Raw genomic sequence first — 17693 nt, 5'->3', positions numbered from 1 at the left:
AGATCGGGACCTTTAGCTACTATGGAGCCAGGCTGACCAGTATTGGCTGCTCTTTCTCAAGTAGTCCGCCTTCTTCATGGTCCCTGTATTTAGCCAAGTGGGCTTTGAAATCCTGAAAGCCCAGCCTAAACTCCACTTCCGCAGCTCCTATACTTGTGGCCTTTGAAATGTCGGTGTGCTTTCTACATTGTGCTTCTGCTGTCTCCCTGGTCACTGTTACCTTGTTTACATTTATCTCCTTGTTTTAATGGGTAAGATCCTAACTTACTTGACCTGTAACGTGAAGTCATTAAGTTTGAACCAGTATTTATAACTTATTCAGTGGCATGAGAAGTCATAGCTCCTGACTGACCAAACTCAGGTCTGTAGACTTTTCATTTGGCATTGTTTCCTTCCTACTGTGTCTTAAAACAAGATTTACTATGACCTTATATTCTGTTGTTTGCCTTTTGCTACCCTGTATGTGTATACACATCAGTATGTATAGACATATACCTACTTTTAGATACACTTACCAATTTCTAAAACTGTTCAGCCACAACTTTGTGATAAAAATGAAAATGATTTTTATCGCCTCCAGTTTGTTAGAATAGAATATTTGGGTTTCAGTTGCTCCAGAGAAGTTAGGGTTCTCCTGACAATACTTTCTAATGTAAAATGCTGATCCTGAACACAGGGTATACACCCCCATGTGAGACTCAGTTTCAGGGATCTGACATCATCTTCTGGCCTCCTTGGATATCAGGAATGTATGTGGTGCTTTTGCACACATGTAGGCATGCAACACATACACATAAAACAAACAAGTGCACCTTAAAGGTGCTAGGTTAAAGGTTCTTTTTCTCTTATCAAAACAGGTGCCCTCGTTTCTTCCATTAGAACGTGTGAAAGACTTCCTTATTTTGTTTCCTCTGTGTTGAGCACTGTGCTGGTCCATAGTAGGTGTCACTTAAATTCTGTTTTATGTATTAATAGCAAACTCAAACAAATAAACAGCAAACTAAAAACAAGAAGCTGTACTAGCAGCACTGTTTCTAATATCTAAAGCATGGAGAGAACTGGCATTTCCCAAGAAGCTTCCACTGGGAACCATGGTTAAGGAATGCAAGCTCCTTCATCCTCTTAAAGTTTAATATATCTTTTAGTGTTCATTTCTAAATTTAAAAGTAATACAGATCATGTTTTATTTACAGAACACTTTTAAAACCATACTACTACTTCTGATCACAAAATTGCTGGTGTTTTCATGAACATGAACTTGCTTACATTCTTTTTCTGTGTTCTCTGTATTTGAATATTGGTGGTATTGATCTCCTGTGTTATACAGCTTCTGCAGCGTTCTAGTAGACCCCGTGTCTTCTTGTAGAGTGGCCTCAGTTGGCTGAAGTAATGTAGCTCTCGCTACAGTGGCTGAAGGAGATGCCAGTTTTCCTATACAGTCACTCTGTAATCCAATTTTTTTCTGTTCAGTTGGACATTGATTATTTTTGTCACTATCATGCAGGTTGAGTTAAAATATGTAACAGCTTACAGTGAGTATTCAGTACTGTTTAAGAAGAATATTCCTTTCTGTTCATGGTTTATAACACCTTTATCTTTGTTTTATAGTGAACAGCACGATTGTGAAATTGCTCAAGAAATTCAGGAGAAGCTGACAATAGAGGCTGAGAGACGACGCATTCAGGAGAAGAAGGATGAGGTATTACTTTGTTATGCTCACACGGCCATGGAAGAGGCTTAGTCCTTTCTATATGGCAGCAGCAGGACTCCTCATCTGGACCACTGGTCGAGCCTGGGTGCTATTTCTGTGGACCACTGGTTATTTTGTCTTATGACTTGTATTGGAACTGGACTATTGTTAATTCATGGGTTCTACTTCCTTCCACCTTTTTTGCATCTTTTTGATTCCCTAACACTAGATATGAGAGAAAAAGAGGATAGAGAAAAAAGGAAAGAGATTCCTGGATAAAGTCAGGGGTCTGAAAGCGGGGAGGGGCATCATTACCTTTAGACTACTTCCTGCTGGCTCTGGTTGTCGAGCTCCTTGGGGCAAGTTTGTTCTTTGCCATCAGTATATCTAACTTGTTTCTTCTTTACTAAAGATGACTTCACAAACTGCAACCAATAGTCCCAACCCCCTGCACACCTCTGGGTGGGGAGTAGGGGGCTAGCCTTTATATAGTCTCTGAAAAGTCCCCAGAATTCCAAGTGTCCCGTAATCACAGAAACTATCTGCACCTGGCAAAACCACACCCTTACTCGAGCATGAGGCAAATAATAGTCAGCTGCTGTAGACAGTCTGAAGCAGCCCCATATCCACATTTGGGATTAAAACAAAAACATACTCTTAGAATACTTCTATGTTTTTTAAAGAAACCAAAAGTCCAAAATTCTCACTACATTGTGTCCTAGGGAAGTCTTGACATAACTGGTGAGTTAGTTCTCTAGCAGCACAGAAAGACGTTATCCCCGGCATGATAGTATCACAGGAGAAGAACATATTCTCAGAGGCAGGAAGTTAAGGCCAGGAGTTGTCAGCTTCTCTTCCGAGCTGTGCCCCAGCTGCCCACATCAGCCTCTGCCTTCATTGTCATACAGAAGAAACTCGTGATTGGTTGAAGACCCTGTCTTAGTCTATGTGACCTTAGACAATTATATCCACAGAGGTCTGAATTTGGGCCGTGTTCCGAGGCTGGGAGTAAGTGGATTGCTAGGAGCATTCTTCAGCTTGCTAAACGTCTCTGCTGGAGTGGAGTAAGGAATTAGTTCTTGTGAGGTCTCAGGAGCCAGTGTTAGTCTCACTGTCCTTACATGCTGGCCTAATGCTTTGATTCCTTCGTCCTATTTAAGGTTTGTTTTTAAAGCTGAAATGAATACACTTTGCAAGAGTGCTTGGATTGTGAGAACATGAATTTGAGATGTTTGCTGTTGTGTTGTTTATTTGCAGTACTGTCTTTCACATCTACGACTGCTGGTGTTCATTGTATTAATTTATAGCACCGAAGAAAACCATTAATTAACATTAGTGGCAGGCTGACAGTCTGATTTGTTATTTATCCAGAAATACCTTCCATAGCTACAGGGGGTGATGCTTATATTCATATAGGGGAGAGTGTTGTACACTCAGTGGCAGGTGTCACTCTTAGATAAGTTCGAGTCCTTAGTAAGTATTATCTCTGTATACCTTTGCTCCTGAAGTCTTATCCAGTGACCAAAATGAGTGTGAGATATGAGTGCAGTTAGCTGTTTGTTAAAGAAATAAATCATGATTTCCCTGAAAGTTATAGCCGCAAATAAGAATTAGGGTTGGCTTCTGACGCCCCTTGTTTTAGTTTCACAGGAGACCTTCTATTACTGGAGGATGTCATGCCTCTATATAGTAAATGCTTTCCTTTTGGATAAAGCGGGCTGAAAGAAGTAATTGTACTTAATAGACAGGAAGCTTCTGTTTGTAAATAGACAGATGGACTGACTGCTTATAAATGCTACTTGTATTCTCTGACCTTACCTCAATTCAGGAAAACACAGGCTAGAAGGAGAAACTTAACACTTAGTTTTAGGTGTGGGTTCAAGCAAGCAAGGTAGCAATTAATTCCATTTTGGAGAATAAGAAAGTAAGTCTTAAAAGGTGACTTGTTCCAAGTTATAGTAAGATGTAGAAATGTTTGTACTGTTGGTTCTGATTTATATGTATTAGGGCACAGTATATAAGTGTGTGTTTTACAGTTGGTATGATCAGGCCTACAATTTAGGTTTTAGCTTGTAACTGTTTGATTTTTCACCTTTGCATATACATCTGCAACTGAGAGGCTGTGTGTGATAGGGTTTCAGTGAGATGGTGTGTAAGAGACCTCTAGTGCCTATGAAATTGATAATTGCTTTCCTGTGTGTTTTGGCTGGTTTTTGTTTTTTGTTTTTTGTTTTTCACTTCTGTCCCTTATAACAATATGGATTTCTAGAGTATTCATGCAAAATTAGGGGGAAGATTTTTTTCACTTCTGTCCCTTATAACAATATGGATTTCTAGAGTATTCATGCAAAATTAGGGGTAAGATTTAATAACTTAAGTATGTTCCAAAATGGTGTAGTTTAAAGGTCTTCTTTTCAGGCCTCCTACTTGCTTGCCCTCCACTCTGTTTTGACCTATCTGTCCCCTTTTCCTAGAAGAATCAAAAAGTGAACTGAGAAACACTGTCTGGGGGAGTTTAGCAACTAGCCCTTTATGACTGGCTCATAGAGACTTTGTTCAAACTTTCTGTCTGCTCAGACTCATGCCTTAGATCAGGAAGGCTGCTGTGCAGGAACTCTTTGTTCATGACAAAGTGTGACTTTAGTGGCTGCTGCATGACCAGCAGTGGATGACTGATGCTACATTTTCACAGCTAAAGGACAGATCAGTGGTTTTCAGAAGCAGAACAGGGGCCCAGGTCTCTGGCCTGATTTGGCAAAGCCCTCCAGGTTACTAATGAGCGCTCCTGTTTTATCCCCTCCTCCTCCTCCTCCTCCTCCTCCTCCTCCTCCCTCTGCTCTTCCTGTGGGCTCTGAGTCTGTGAGGTACATTTTCAGGAGTGTAGCTATGGCAAACTCCTCTTTGCGCTTCTGTGTCTAACCTCCTATGTAGTGTATCCCTCGGCCTCCAACCTCTCTACCCTCCCAGAAACCAAAGCCTCTTTCCTCTTGGGTCAGAGATATTTTTTAAAATATGATTGTTCATGAGACATTATAGATGTATGCAGCTTTGTGTAGGGAGCAAATATTTTCATCTATTACAGTGTTTGTGATAGTTGCTATTGGATATATAAACAAACAGCATATGTAAGTAGGACCGCTGCACAGGGAGACATGTAGAAAGCAGGGGCAGGGAGGCTGCCTGCTTCGCACTAGGAGCCTCTTCCAGTCTCCATTCCCCTAACTCCCTATACTTCCTCCTGCCCTTCCTCCTCCTCTTCTCCCCACTCTCCCTCCCCACAGTCCTCCTATTTCTTTTCTATTTAAAAACAAACAAAATTCTTTTATGTGTTTTAACTACACTAGTTAAAATTTCCTCTAGATGCCCCATTGGAGAGGCTCATAGCCATAGATTTTACTACACTAGTAGAGTTAGAGATGAAGACGTGTGGGTGGATTCTATTTTGGAGTATATCTCTTTGTTCATAATATAAGTATGTATTAGTCTTTAAAAATTAATCCAAATAATGTATATTTAGTTGACTTAATAGCCATTCTTATAAATGTGTATGTTATGACATGCATGTTTGTGTATCTCTCCGTGTGTGTGTGTGCGCGCGCGCATGCACGCCTGCACAGGCGTAATACATTTTATACATTTAAAACGTGGTCCAGATATATGTGCTGTGCAGCTATTTTAGGAAAGTTCTTTTTTCTTATGTAAATATTAGTGTAGCCAACTCTGTCACACAGGGTTCTGGTTCTGGCTTAGCAGCTTGAAGCCGTCTGTACTGTGAACTGCTCAGAGAGGAACTTAGTAACTAGTTCATAGTCAAGATGAATCCAGTGTGAGCTGTACTTATTCATAGCCTCTCAGCAGTAACACTCCACAAAGTTTATTTATATAAGCTTGTTATTGTGAGGCCAACTGAAGTAGCAGTGGATCGTGGTAGCACAGTTTTTGCTGTGTTTTGAACTGTAAACTACTTGTATCCATGTGTAGCAGTAAGGCAGAGAGAGGGAGGCTTCCACTGAGAAAACCCTCTTCCTTCTTATCATAGTGATGCTGCTGCTTTTACACCTACAGCCCTTTCTCGTTTTCCTGGCTTTGTAGGCTAATCCTTGGTATTATACCTGCTCTGAGGCCCCTCCTAAATTAGAAATTCATATATTAAACACTAACTAATAAAGTAGACTAGCAATCTAATTTCCCCCCATTACTGACAGTCATTTAAAGATCATATTTTTAGGTATCTTTCTCATTTTCAAGTTAAAAATTTTCTTTCTTTGAAAACTCATAATGTTTGGAGGACAGAGGTGAAAACTAATCCTGATATGACCCTGTGGGGTAAAAAGGTACCCTAAAGGGCTTTGTTTAGTGGCGTGTTCTCCCTGGGCAAGACCTGAGGCCTATCCTAGAGCACTGAGCTGCCAGGCCCTGCATTGTTCTCCTGTGCTTTTGCCAACCTCGTGTGTGTGTGTGTGTGTGTGTGTGTGTGTGTGTGTGTGTGTGTGTGTATGTGTGTGTGTGTGTGTGTTTATGTGTGTGTTTGTGTGTGTGTGTGTTTGTGTGTGTGTGTGTGTGTGTGTGTGTGTGTGTGTGTGTATGTGTGTGTGTGTGTGTGTGTGTGTGTTTATGTGTGTGTGTGTTTGTGTGTGTGTGTGTGTGTGTGTGTGTGTGTGTGTGTGTGTGTACATTTGTTCCCCCTTCTCTCTTTTTCTTATATCCAGACTGCAGTTTCCCCTCCATATTCCCCTCTTAGCCCCCATCATCCTCCCCCGCCCCCATCCACTTCTCCATTTCTATTGGAAAAAGGCAGTCCTCCATGGATTTCAACCAACCATGGCAAATCAACTTGCAGTAAGACTAGGCACCGCCCCTCATACTGAGGCTGGACTAGGCAACCCAGTTGGCAGAATCGGTCCTGAAAGCAGGCAACAGGGTTAGAGAAAACCCCAGCTTCCACTGTTAGGAGTCCTACAAGAAGATCAAGCTACACAACTGTAACACATATGTAGAGGGTCTAGGTCAGGCCTGTGCATGTTCCCTGGTTGTCCTTTCAGGCTCTGTGAGCCTCTGTAAGTCCAAGTTAGTTGATTCTGTGGGGTTTTTTTGTGGGGACCTTGACCCCTCTGGCCCTACAATCACCCCCTTCTCCAGGATCCCTAAGTCTGCCAAATGTTTGGCTGTGAGTCTCTGCAGCTGTGTCTAGCAGTTACTGAGTGAAGTCTCTTTGACATTTGGGCAAGGCACCAATCTATGAAAATAGCAGAATATTATGAGGAATCATTTTCTATCCTAGGTCTCTGGGCTTTCCAGAACCTGGTTGCTTGTCCTCCAGGCAGTGTCAGAAATGTGCTCCCTCTCATTGCATGGCTTTCAAACTGAACCAGTCATTGTTTGGCCATTCCCACAATTTCTGCACCATCTCTACCCCGGCACATCTTTAGGTAGGACAAATTGTAGGTCAAAGATTTTGTGGCTGGGCAGGTGTCCCAGTCCCTGCATTGAAAGTCCGCCCTGGTTACAGGAGATGGCCGGTTAAGGATCCATATCCCCATTGCTAGGAGTCTCAGGTGGGGTCATCCTCCTAGATTCCTGGGAGTTTGCATTGTACCAGGTTTCCAGCTTGTCCCAGAGATACTCCCCAGGTTGGGGGAGGATGGAAGAAGAAACTACTAGGAGAGACATTCATTCTAGAGATGTGAAAACATGTCCTTCATATGAGTGACACTAGAAAAAGGCAGACACACATTGTAAATAATACACTTACCTTGTGGTCTTCTATAAATGAGTTATTTCTACAGATTTGCCCAAAGTAAATCTACCTGAAAACTGGGCTTGAGTTTAGGGTTAATATTTCTTGAGGATGTGTTTACCCATTTTAGTTCATAAAACATGAATTCTATAAGGTTCATAGTTTTTAATTTAATAAAACAACTGTCATAAAACAACTGAAAACTCTTGGGTTGTAGAAACTTAACAGGTTTCTTTATTCAGTTTTAAAAATATTAAGATGCATTTATTTATTTATTCATTCATTCATTCAGTCAGTCAGTCAATCATTTGGAGCAATGCTGGTGATTGATTGCAGAGCCTTGGGTGTGCTTGTGATAAACCCTCAGCCTTTAATGTGCATTTTCAAGCATTAACTACAGTACGTGTTTGGAGTGAGTGCTTTATTAAGATTTGTTTGGAGGCTCTGATAACTAAGGCAAGAAAACTCATCATACAAGTGATCGCAAAAATACGAGTAATTTGAGATATTTCTTTATAATACACGATAAACAAGGTATTCAGATCTTAATGGTGCACATTTAAAGCAAAAACTACTTTTCTTCTTTCTGATATGTTCTGAATGTGTCCAAAAGAATATAGTATGAAACTGTAAAACAATTGGAAATAATTCATTCCTTCACATACATTAAAAAAAAAAAAAAGAAAAGCCGATGCTCATGCCAGGAAATAAAATTAGGAAGGACTATAACAGAGATATTTTTATCATTCATGAATATAGTCTTGTAAAGCTGACCAATGTCCACCCACCATCCTCTAGCCCACCATTTGCTGCAGTATTTTCTATTGTGTGTTCTTTAAGCTTTTGGCCATTCCTGGTACCAATGAAAACCCTAATGACCTTGTTTGTGTGCTGTGCTGTACTTTGCCTGTTGAAATTCCATTCCCTGTTTTAAGCTTAAAGCCCTTTAAGGTTAAGTAGAATTCTTACTTTGGTGTCTCTGTAAGGATTGTATTGTTTGGGGAATAGTCCTCATGCTACTGCGGTTGTTTGTATGAACCTTTGCAGTCATAAGAGGACAGTAATATTTGGCAAGAGAATTAAAATCCATAGCAGCTGCTCAGAGTGGGGCCTTTGGGTACCAGGCAGAGGTTTATCTTCTCTTTTTCTGTTAACACAGTAGTATTCTGTGAAAAGCTAACTCAGGATCACCACATAATTATTTTTATAATTAAATAGAAAGCCGGTTTACTAAGTTTTATAGCTTGCTATTTCTTTGCCAATCCAAGTCATCTATTTAGATGAAAGACTTTGAAATACATATTTTAAAAATTACATTAGAATTAGCTTTAGACAAAACTACTTTGACTCTTTTCATAGATTTCCCTAACTCTATGTTTTAATTAGGAAAAAAAATTAAGTCCAGCTTGCTTTTCTGGACTATGTGTCCCTCTTGCTGAGCAGTCATGTTGCCATTTGAATGACATTTGATGACCACATGGAGGGCTGAAGAGCCTTAGACAGCGGAAGAGGGCTGACAAGAGGACGGCTAATTCCATTCTTTAACCTTGTTTATTCTTTGGTGATATAGTTTTCTCCCCCTCTTTGTTTTTGTAGGACATAGCACGTCTTTTGCAAGAAAAGGAGCTACAAGAAGAGAAAAAGAGGAAGAAACACACTCCAGAGTTTGCTGGGGGCAGCACTTTTGGAGATAGCTACTATTATGAAGGTGGAGGTAACAGCCAGTGCCTGAAGCATGATCTACCCTGTCCTTAGCCTCAGCTACAAAACTCCCTTTTCATTTGGTCATAAAGTCAGCTGAGGGATCCCGACATGTCTCTTAGCCTCAGGCTCTGGGTGGGTTTAGATATGTGGCAGCATTCTATTTGATTTTTAAATTTATCGTCTGGTTTATCTTAATGAATGATTATATCTCACATTTACACGACAGTCATCTTTTGTCTTAAAACTTGAATATGGCCTTGTTACACATGCACTCTTGTGTGCTGAAGCCACTGTAGTGCTGTACGACTTTCTAAGTACAAAATATGTGGCATGGAAAATGGCGGTGTGCCTCTGGACCTAACGTTTTCTTCAAAGACGCCTGAGTTAGTGTTGTTTAAGTAAAGAAGGTGTGTCCTGCATCAGCCACTTGGTAAAAGAGCCTTCTTCACCCTTGCTTCCTTCCTGATGCTCTGCAGTAGCAAACTGAAGTTCCCTGTGTGCTCATGATCTAGGTGATTGCTCTGTCCCTTGTGTCCCTTGTTGCCGTGAAGAGTCACCTGTGAGGGAGGAAGTCCCTCCAGAGTCCATGTGTCTACTGCCTGCTTTTCAGTGTGGTGGTGGTGGTGATGGTGTAGTGCTCGTTATCTCAAAAGTGTGTTGGGAACAGAACATTTGCAAGCAGGAAACTTAGTTCAGCTCTTTCAGAAATGTGTTAAATGAAGGAAATTTCTTCTAGTTTCATGTGTTACTGATTTTTGAGGTTTGATGAAGTCTGTGCTTCTGGAGATACCAGTGAACAAAAGTAAAGACAGCTTAGACAGTAAAAATTTTCACATCAGTGATCCTGGAGGGCCTTGAAAACCAGTTACCAGCTGTTTTTAAAAAATTCTGTACATAAAAGTAAGTGTGCCTTTGCATTTAATGAGCAGAGGGAATATATAGAAACTCTTATATACCATGTTTGTATGTGTGTGTGTGTGTGTGTGTGTGTGTGTGTGTGTTGTGTGTTTGTATGTATACATTATTGTAATTTGAGTCTCTTTTCCCTCATTAACATGACTGCAATGCTTAGCAGTCAGTTCTGTGGCCTGTATTGGAAAGAGCTTGACTTCTTCCTCTGCAAGCTCAACTATTTTAATAGAGATCCTCATTATAATATTTTTCTTCTGAAATTATATATTATATCTTACATGAACAAAGAAAAAGTCTTACCAATGTATTATATAGTGGGAGCGAGCAGAGAGTTATTATTCTTTGGTGTCAAATGAAATCTTAGAAACGTAGAATTTGGTGGTGGTGGGCCTTATTTTTTACTTTTAAAATTTGCTCTTGAAGCATGCCCACTATAATAGAAATAACTCATTTTTCATACTTATGTGCATTTGGCTTTCATGGGTGATGTGCACTGCGTGTGCCTGTGGAAGCCTAAAGGCAGTGTCAGAGCCCCTGGAACTGGAGTTGCCACCGAGTGGGTGCTGGCAAGCAATCCCAGGTCCTCTGGAGAAGCAGCCAGTGTTCTTCACCACTCGAACCATCTCTCCAGCCCCTTGATTTTAAGGTTTTAAGTCTGAAAGACATTAGGATAGCTGAAATTCCCATTTTAAGTATGTGTATTAAAACACTAATACTGACTGGAGCTGACACTCAAGCCCATGTGTTTGGATTACAGTACTGGTGCCCTGATGAACCTTTATGATAGGAGACAATTTAAACGTTTCATGGTATTTTTCCCAGGAGTACCTAAAATTATATTTTATAATTTTATAACTTTTATAAACTTGTAGAGAGTGGAATAAATGCTTGTTTCAAGGTATTGAGAGACTATTAAGGAAGAGGAAATGTTGGCTACTCTGAGCTTGTATAGGCACTGGTATTTCTTCTGCCTTGTCTGTAATGTGTGTTGTTGACTACACAGTTCACATTAAATGCCTTTGAGTTAGACCGAGATGGATTCCGTAGGGTGTGTGCTATTCATCTTGTCTTACAAAGGAGCCAGGATTCTTTCCCAACACACGTGATCAGTTCTTAAATTCTGTTTCTTTATCTTTTTTTTTATTTGATTTTTGCCTTAATTATATAATAATCATAGTGTATCAATATGCTTGTCTTTTTAGCTTTTCTGTACATAAGCTTTAATAAATTTAAAAATGATCAATTATAGATTTTGCATTTGAAATTACCCAAAATACTTGTGAAATGTTTATAGAAAATAGCACAAATTATTCATCTGTGAATCCATGTTTTTCTTCAAAGCCATTTGCCTTGTATCATGTTCGTATTTCTGATTCTTTCTTAATCCATGAATAACTTTTGAAGACTACCATTTCAGTTTCTTAGACAACTTGTTGTTTAACAAAGTTATTGACTCTGACTTCCCTATAGCATTTTTATTATCTATAAAATGAAATTATAAAAATATGTTCCTCACATAGATTTTCACAAGATCAGATAATGTGATTTTGGTAAATGACTTGTAAACTTTAAAGTTTATTTAAGGTTTCATATCTATGCATTTTGTTTAAATGGAATCTTACTTTGAATGACAAACATGGAGCACACACTTAAAATGTAGACACATTTGTATATGTATGTGTGTCATACACAGCACACACAGATTGCCACTGAAGGCATTTATTATATTTGCCAAATAACTTGGTCTTAAGAACACCCAAGTCTTGCCAAAGGATGGTGGTGCACACCTTTAATCCCAGCACTTGGGAGGCAGAGGCAGGTGAATCACTCTGAGTATGAGACCAGCCTGGTTTACAAAGAGAGTCCAGGACAGCCAAGGCTACACAGAGAAACCCTGTCTCAAAAAACCAAAGACAAAAGAAGAAGAAGAAGAACATCCAAGTCTCTTTCTGCAACCCAAAGGGGTTGGGAAAGATTCAAGTAGAATTTCCCCACTGTGGCCTCTCCTACTCCAGATTTAAAGATGCCATCATAGGTAAAGTACAGAAAATAAGACAACCATCAATTAACTGTTTAGGAGGAATTTTTTAAAATTGTAGTCTCATAAATTCATGTCCAAACAAAAGCCTGTGTGTTTGCTCTGAGCTTAATGATGGACTGCATTCACGCAGCTCCATGCACACTCTGCTCTACACACTGTAAGCCACCTCTCTGAATATGGATGTCACTTAATAGTGGTCAGGGTTACATTGGTCTTTGCAGTAGCCAATCACCTGCTGTGGACAGAATTAATGACAGTTAAAAGAGCAGATGCTTTTATTATAGAAACTGCTACATTTCATTTTTATTTTTATTTCAAGTATAAATTTGACTGTAATTAACTATAGAGAAAGTCCTTTTATAAACATCTATTGAAGAGAACAGATTTTATTATAGACCAACTTTGAAGGAAATCTCTTTTTCTGTAGGAAATGTAAAGGAAACAGAGGTAGCTGAGTGGAAGCTCTTTTGTTTTGGTTTTGGTTTTTGTATTTTTGAGGCAGAGTTTCTCTGTGTAGACTTGGTTGTCCTAGACTCACTTTGTTGACCAGGCTGACCTTGAACTCACAGAGATCCACCTGCCTCTGCCTCCCAGAGTGCTGGGATTATAGGCATGAGCCACTGAGCCCACACTTGAGTGGAAGCTCTTTTGTAAGTGCTGACTTTAATGCATATTTTCCTTCTTTATATATGTACAGTATTTTTACATACTTTTTTATATTAGAGTCAAGCACCTGACTCTGCTACTCAGCCAATGCTTTATGGTAGCAAGGAACAGCATAGTTATCTGAGCATTTTTTCATGGAATAAGAATTTGTTTTTACTATTTCTAAAGTGTAGTAAAATGCTTTAGAAATGTTACAATTACTATGGCCTTGCAAAGTGCTTATTAATTTGCTTTCTCATTTTTTTACTTGGGCCTGATAAGATCCTATAAAAGTACCTATGTATGTGGGTGTTTTTTTTTTAAATGAGGGAGCTTGTATTTATAGCTTATACTTTACTTTTATACATAGAAGCCTATGGATGTTTTTGAAATATATTTAGAAGATGACCCCTGTTAATGTATTCCATCTGGAATTCTTTTTTAGAAGTTTCCTTGGCAAGATTAAACTAAAATAGCAAATAGAATTACCTCAGTATAACAAGTCATTTATTCCTTAACATTCTCCTCCATTGTCCCTCTGCACTGAACTAGAACCTGGACTTTGCTCAAAGTATCCGGGCATGCTTCCTTGGGACACATGAAGGGAGATCTGTGAATCACTTTGAATTAAGCGGAAGTCAGGAGTGTTGTGCTATGTGTTTACTATCACTTCAGTGAGAATGCTTGGAAATCTACGACTAAAATCTCATCCTCTTTAAAAAAATCACTGTTTTATAAAACTTTATAATTGTTAGCACCTATTCCAGCTTCAAATTGGCTTTTAAAGTAGCACCTTCTGCTTGTTGTCCATCATTTAGTTATTGGCAAATATGAACATGTTAAGCTCTTCCTAATCATGGACAGATTCTTTCAGATACAAATGATTTCACTCAGAGTTTGCGTTTTACCTTTTGGCTGTGCATGCATGGACCATTCTGGTCAGTATTCATCTCCACATCTCAATTTGTGAAGTTTCAAAGCAACTTAATCCACCTAAAAATGTGTTAGTATTGGCTCCCAACTCCTCGTGTAGTGAATTTATACTCTCATTAAGTCATCCATTTTTAATCTTATACCCTCTACCTCCACTCAGACCAGCCAAGGTCAAGGAGGGCCAGGGAATTGGGTTCTGCACGCTCAAGGCTTTGTAGTCTCCAAAATGATGGGAGGACTGTTAAGCAGAAGAAGGAGACGCCGAGGCATCGACTAGAGAGCTTGGAAGAGCTGGAAGATCACTGTACGTCAGAGAGATCCCTGCCTTCCTCCAGCTGGGGCAGACGGAGGAATGGTGCTCAGACTGCTGTTGAACAGCATGAAAGAAAGCAGGCTGGTCAAGACAGGCTCTTGAAATCTCCACTCCCGAAGATCAGCGGGGAGGTATATCTGAACACTGACTCTTCTAACCACTGGGAGGCTAACGGTAGCCCTCAAACTCGGAATCGGGAAAAACAGTCCCGACACCATGGCCGATGTTCACCCAAGTCTTCACAGAAAACAGGGCTTCCCTATAAGGAAGTGGTGTATGGGAGGGACCTTGGGCAAGGTGATCACAGAGAAAGGAGACATAGGCCCAAGACTCCTCCCTTCTCAGAGGACGAAGAACTGCACCACCACCACCATGCAGGTAATGGATTGCCCTGTTGGAAAACCCATACGTAAATCCAGTCAGTTTAATAAGCATCTTAAGCAACCTTTGTCTCTATCCAGTTCAAACTCCTTGAGTCAGATACTGCAGGCGGCATCTGACTGATCTTAGGTCTGTAGGAAGAAGGAACTGTCTGTTCTATTCTCCTGTAAGTGTGTCCTCTGTTCTTGGAGGCTTCTGCCGGACCAGGTTGCACGCGCAGGCATCCATCCCCGATGCTCGGCATTGCTTGCCACAACCCTCCGTCAGTTCCTCCCATTCTACATTTGGAAACCTCTTGGATAGTTGGTTTCACTTAAACAAGAAGAACTGCTTGCAATTGAGCTGCCAGTGGGACTAGAAGTACTTTATTCTCTAGACGTCACCTTTCTCACCTGTGAGTGAGGCATCAGACAGGCAGTCTTTTTAGAGCACTTTCAATGGGTGGATATTCAGAGCATTGTTATCAGGGATATCTAAGGTACGAGATAGCTAGGACAGGGCATTTTCTAAAACTGGAATTTGTGGGTTGATTTGGAATATTTTAACCCTATTAGTGGTGCTTACATAATCGAAGCCTAAAAATAATTGTTTTAAGTTATTTTTATATTTGAATATGCCATTCTTAACTCTGCAGTTGTTGTTTTAAAGGCCAAGATGCACAAGTTCTCAATTCCTGTAACGAGACAAGGAGGGTGAGGGCTGGGCAGGCTCAGTGGCTGACTCACTACACCGGCAGGAACCCATAACAAAGTCAGGCACCCTCAGCAGCTACTCAGGAGACAAACCTAGGGCCCCAGCCAGACATGGCTAGCTCTGAACTCAGCAGGAGACCTAGCTTCAGTGTGGAAAATTGAGAGGGAGCAAGAAAAACACCAGATGACTGCAGGGGTAATTTATACATACATACATTGACACAGCACACACTGCACATGCATACTTTTATACCATATATATCCATGCAAAAAGTAAAGTTAAAAAAAGAAGAAATTGGTTGTATATAGGAAATAACTCTTAAGATTTGGGCATCCCCAACACTCAGCCCTATAGTTCAACATGGACACAGTAGAGGCATTCTGTGTTGTCTGGGACATACTGGGGGAGGGTTTTCCTTGTGGCACCAAGACAGGTATATTGCTAATAGACATGATATACGTCATCCTGGTTTCAGTCAACATTTGCTAAGTTGTATAGAGATGGAAAGGCTATTGTAACACAAGTGTCAAGGAGGACTGACCTGCTGTGGTCCAGTCAGACTTTGATTGTGATTACACAACTGGTTTCTAGGCTGAAGATTCATTCTGACTTTGTTGGCTTTCTTGTTATATCTCATATTAAAAAGGATTTGGCTATAAGGAAAATTAAATTTTAGTTTATCATGTCTCACATTAAAAGGACTTAGAAGGAAAATTTAATTTTAGTTTAGCAAGCTATAATGAATACCACACATATTATTGCTTTGAGCCTTATGCCAGGGTCTAAGCTTCAGAGGCAGATTAATATTTAAAGATGGGTACATAAACACTTTCATATTTGATGTAGCATGTTAGGAAGACATGAACAAGGACCTGGGAGAATAGAGCAGAGCAAGGTGGACTTGATTAAGTAGCCACAGGAGGAAGTTACACTATAGCTAGATTAAACATGCTGGGTCTCATGGGGGTAAGGGAGGAGAATTGGTGACTCCATTGACCTCTGTGTTCAGCTTCTGTGAACCTGAGAGGAATGTGCTCAAAAGGCCACATAGCCTTTAGAGCATTTAGTCATGTGCCAGGGTGTGTAAACAGATTTGGAGACCAGAAACTAAACACCAGATTAGAGTCTGTAGCACTGCAGCTGTAAGTGAACGTTTGCTCTGGTAACACAAGGGTTTAGAACCCAGTGTGACTACAGCTACTACAGCTACTACTGTGTGAACTGCATAGTGCTTGTCATTTTATACTCAGCCTGCTTTAGACCGTTAGCATTCCCAGTTCCTGTTGGTGTTTGATTTTGAACTTTCTTGGCGTGGTTAAGAGATTACATTAAGAAATAATTATTGGGTACTGGTATCAGCTCTTACTATGGAAAACAGTTGCCATTCTTAAAGATGTGGTATATGCCAGATTCTATTTCAGTTAATGATGAGTAAGCTAGCAGGATGACAACAGAGTCCAAGAACATTTGCAGAATAGTGGTGCAAGAAATCAGCTGAACATGAAATTGTTAAAGTGACGGTTGGTTGACTTTTTATAGAGCAGTTAAACTGGGTCTAACTTTGAGATCAACCCATTGTGCTATATATCTGTGATAGTTTATGGTTATACAAGTTAATGTCTCACTTTACAGGACCTTGAATACTGTACTTGTTATTGTACAGTATTATGGCTCACATACACTATGACATGTCCTAAATGTCAAATGGCTTCTTACAAAATATGCATACATACGCAGAAACAAAAAAACCATCAGTTACATTTTGTTTTAATTCATACTTAGTATAAATTTATCCTCAATGCAAGTATTTTAGTTTCTATTTGTTTGGAGGTAGTGGTGTATACCTCTATTCTCAGCACTCAGGAAACAGAAAAGGGAGGTTCTTTATGATTGGAAGGCCATCCTGACCTACATAGTGAGTTGTAGGACAGCCAGGGCTACATAGTAAGACCGTGTCTAGAGAGCTTTCCACTGCATCAAATTTTATTTAAAGAGAATAGTTTATTTGTGTTCTTTCGGGAAGTCTTTGTACTCACCGACTGCAGGGTGTTAACCAGAAAAGATAAGAAACAGGCTAACTATATAGAAACTGGAGGTGTTGCTCAGGGTAGAGCTCTTGCCTAGCATGTCAGCTGCAGCAACACACACATACACACACACACACACACACACACACACACACACACACACACACAGGGAGGAGGAGGGGGATGGAGAAAGAAAAGGAAACAACTGAGATGTGCCTCATCTATTTAAAAGGAGTTTCCAGATTCTATTTAGTGTGCCAAGTTGTACCCTTATCTCTCTTTTCATAATCCAACTTTCCAATACAATGTATACTTACAAGTTTCTCATTGCTTCAGGCCTACAGGACCACATAGTTGGGAAGGCAGTCCTGCCTATGCAGAAATCCATTGTCTTAGGCTGTAACAGTTTCCATGAAGTGAGAATTGCAAATGTCACTGATGTGCAAGGATCTGAATGGATCCTATGTAGTTAAGCCTAGAGAGCTACTACTTTAAATTCAGACTTCTACTAATGGAATTGTACTTCTTTGAAACAGGTAGTAACTATGATCTTCTCATCCTGTCAGCTTAATACATCTTTGTTAGATTTAAAGTGAAATATTTCCATAGTTAATTTC

The 17693-nt window shown here is 40.0% G+C and overlaps 1 protein-coding gene across 3 annotated transcripts in view; it reads left to right on the top strand.

The window, feature by feature from the left end:
* Positions 1-17693, top strand: part of CCDC50 (coiled-coil domain containing 50) — a 60452-nt gene that overhangs the window by 22624 nt on the left and 20135 nt on the right. For all 3 annotated transcript variants that reach the window (XM_084801900.1, XM_084801901.1, XM_084801902.1), the window contains exons 4-6: positions 1609-1699; positions 9024-9141; positions 13823-14353. In XM_084801900.1, coding sequence (XP_084658026.1) covers positions 1609-1699; positions 9024-9141; positions 13823-14353 — 740 coding nt within the window. The remainder of the gene's footprint in view (positions 1-1608; positions 1700-9023; positions 9142-13822; positions 14354-17693) is intronic.

This window comes from Acomys minous (genome assembly GCF_964271855.1).
Source record: "Acomys minous genome assembly, chromosome: 11".
Classification (NCBI taxonomy): domain Eukaryota; kingdom Metazoa; phylum Chordata; class Mammalia; order Rodentia; family Muridae; genus Acomys; species Acomys minous.
Note: the sequence above shows the minus strand (reverse complement) of the source record. Positions and strands in the feature narration are given on the sequence as shown.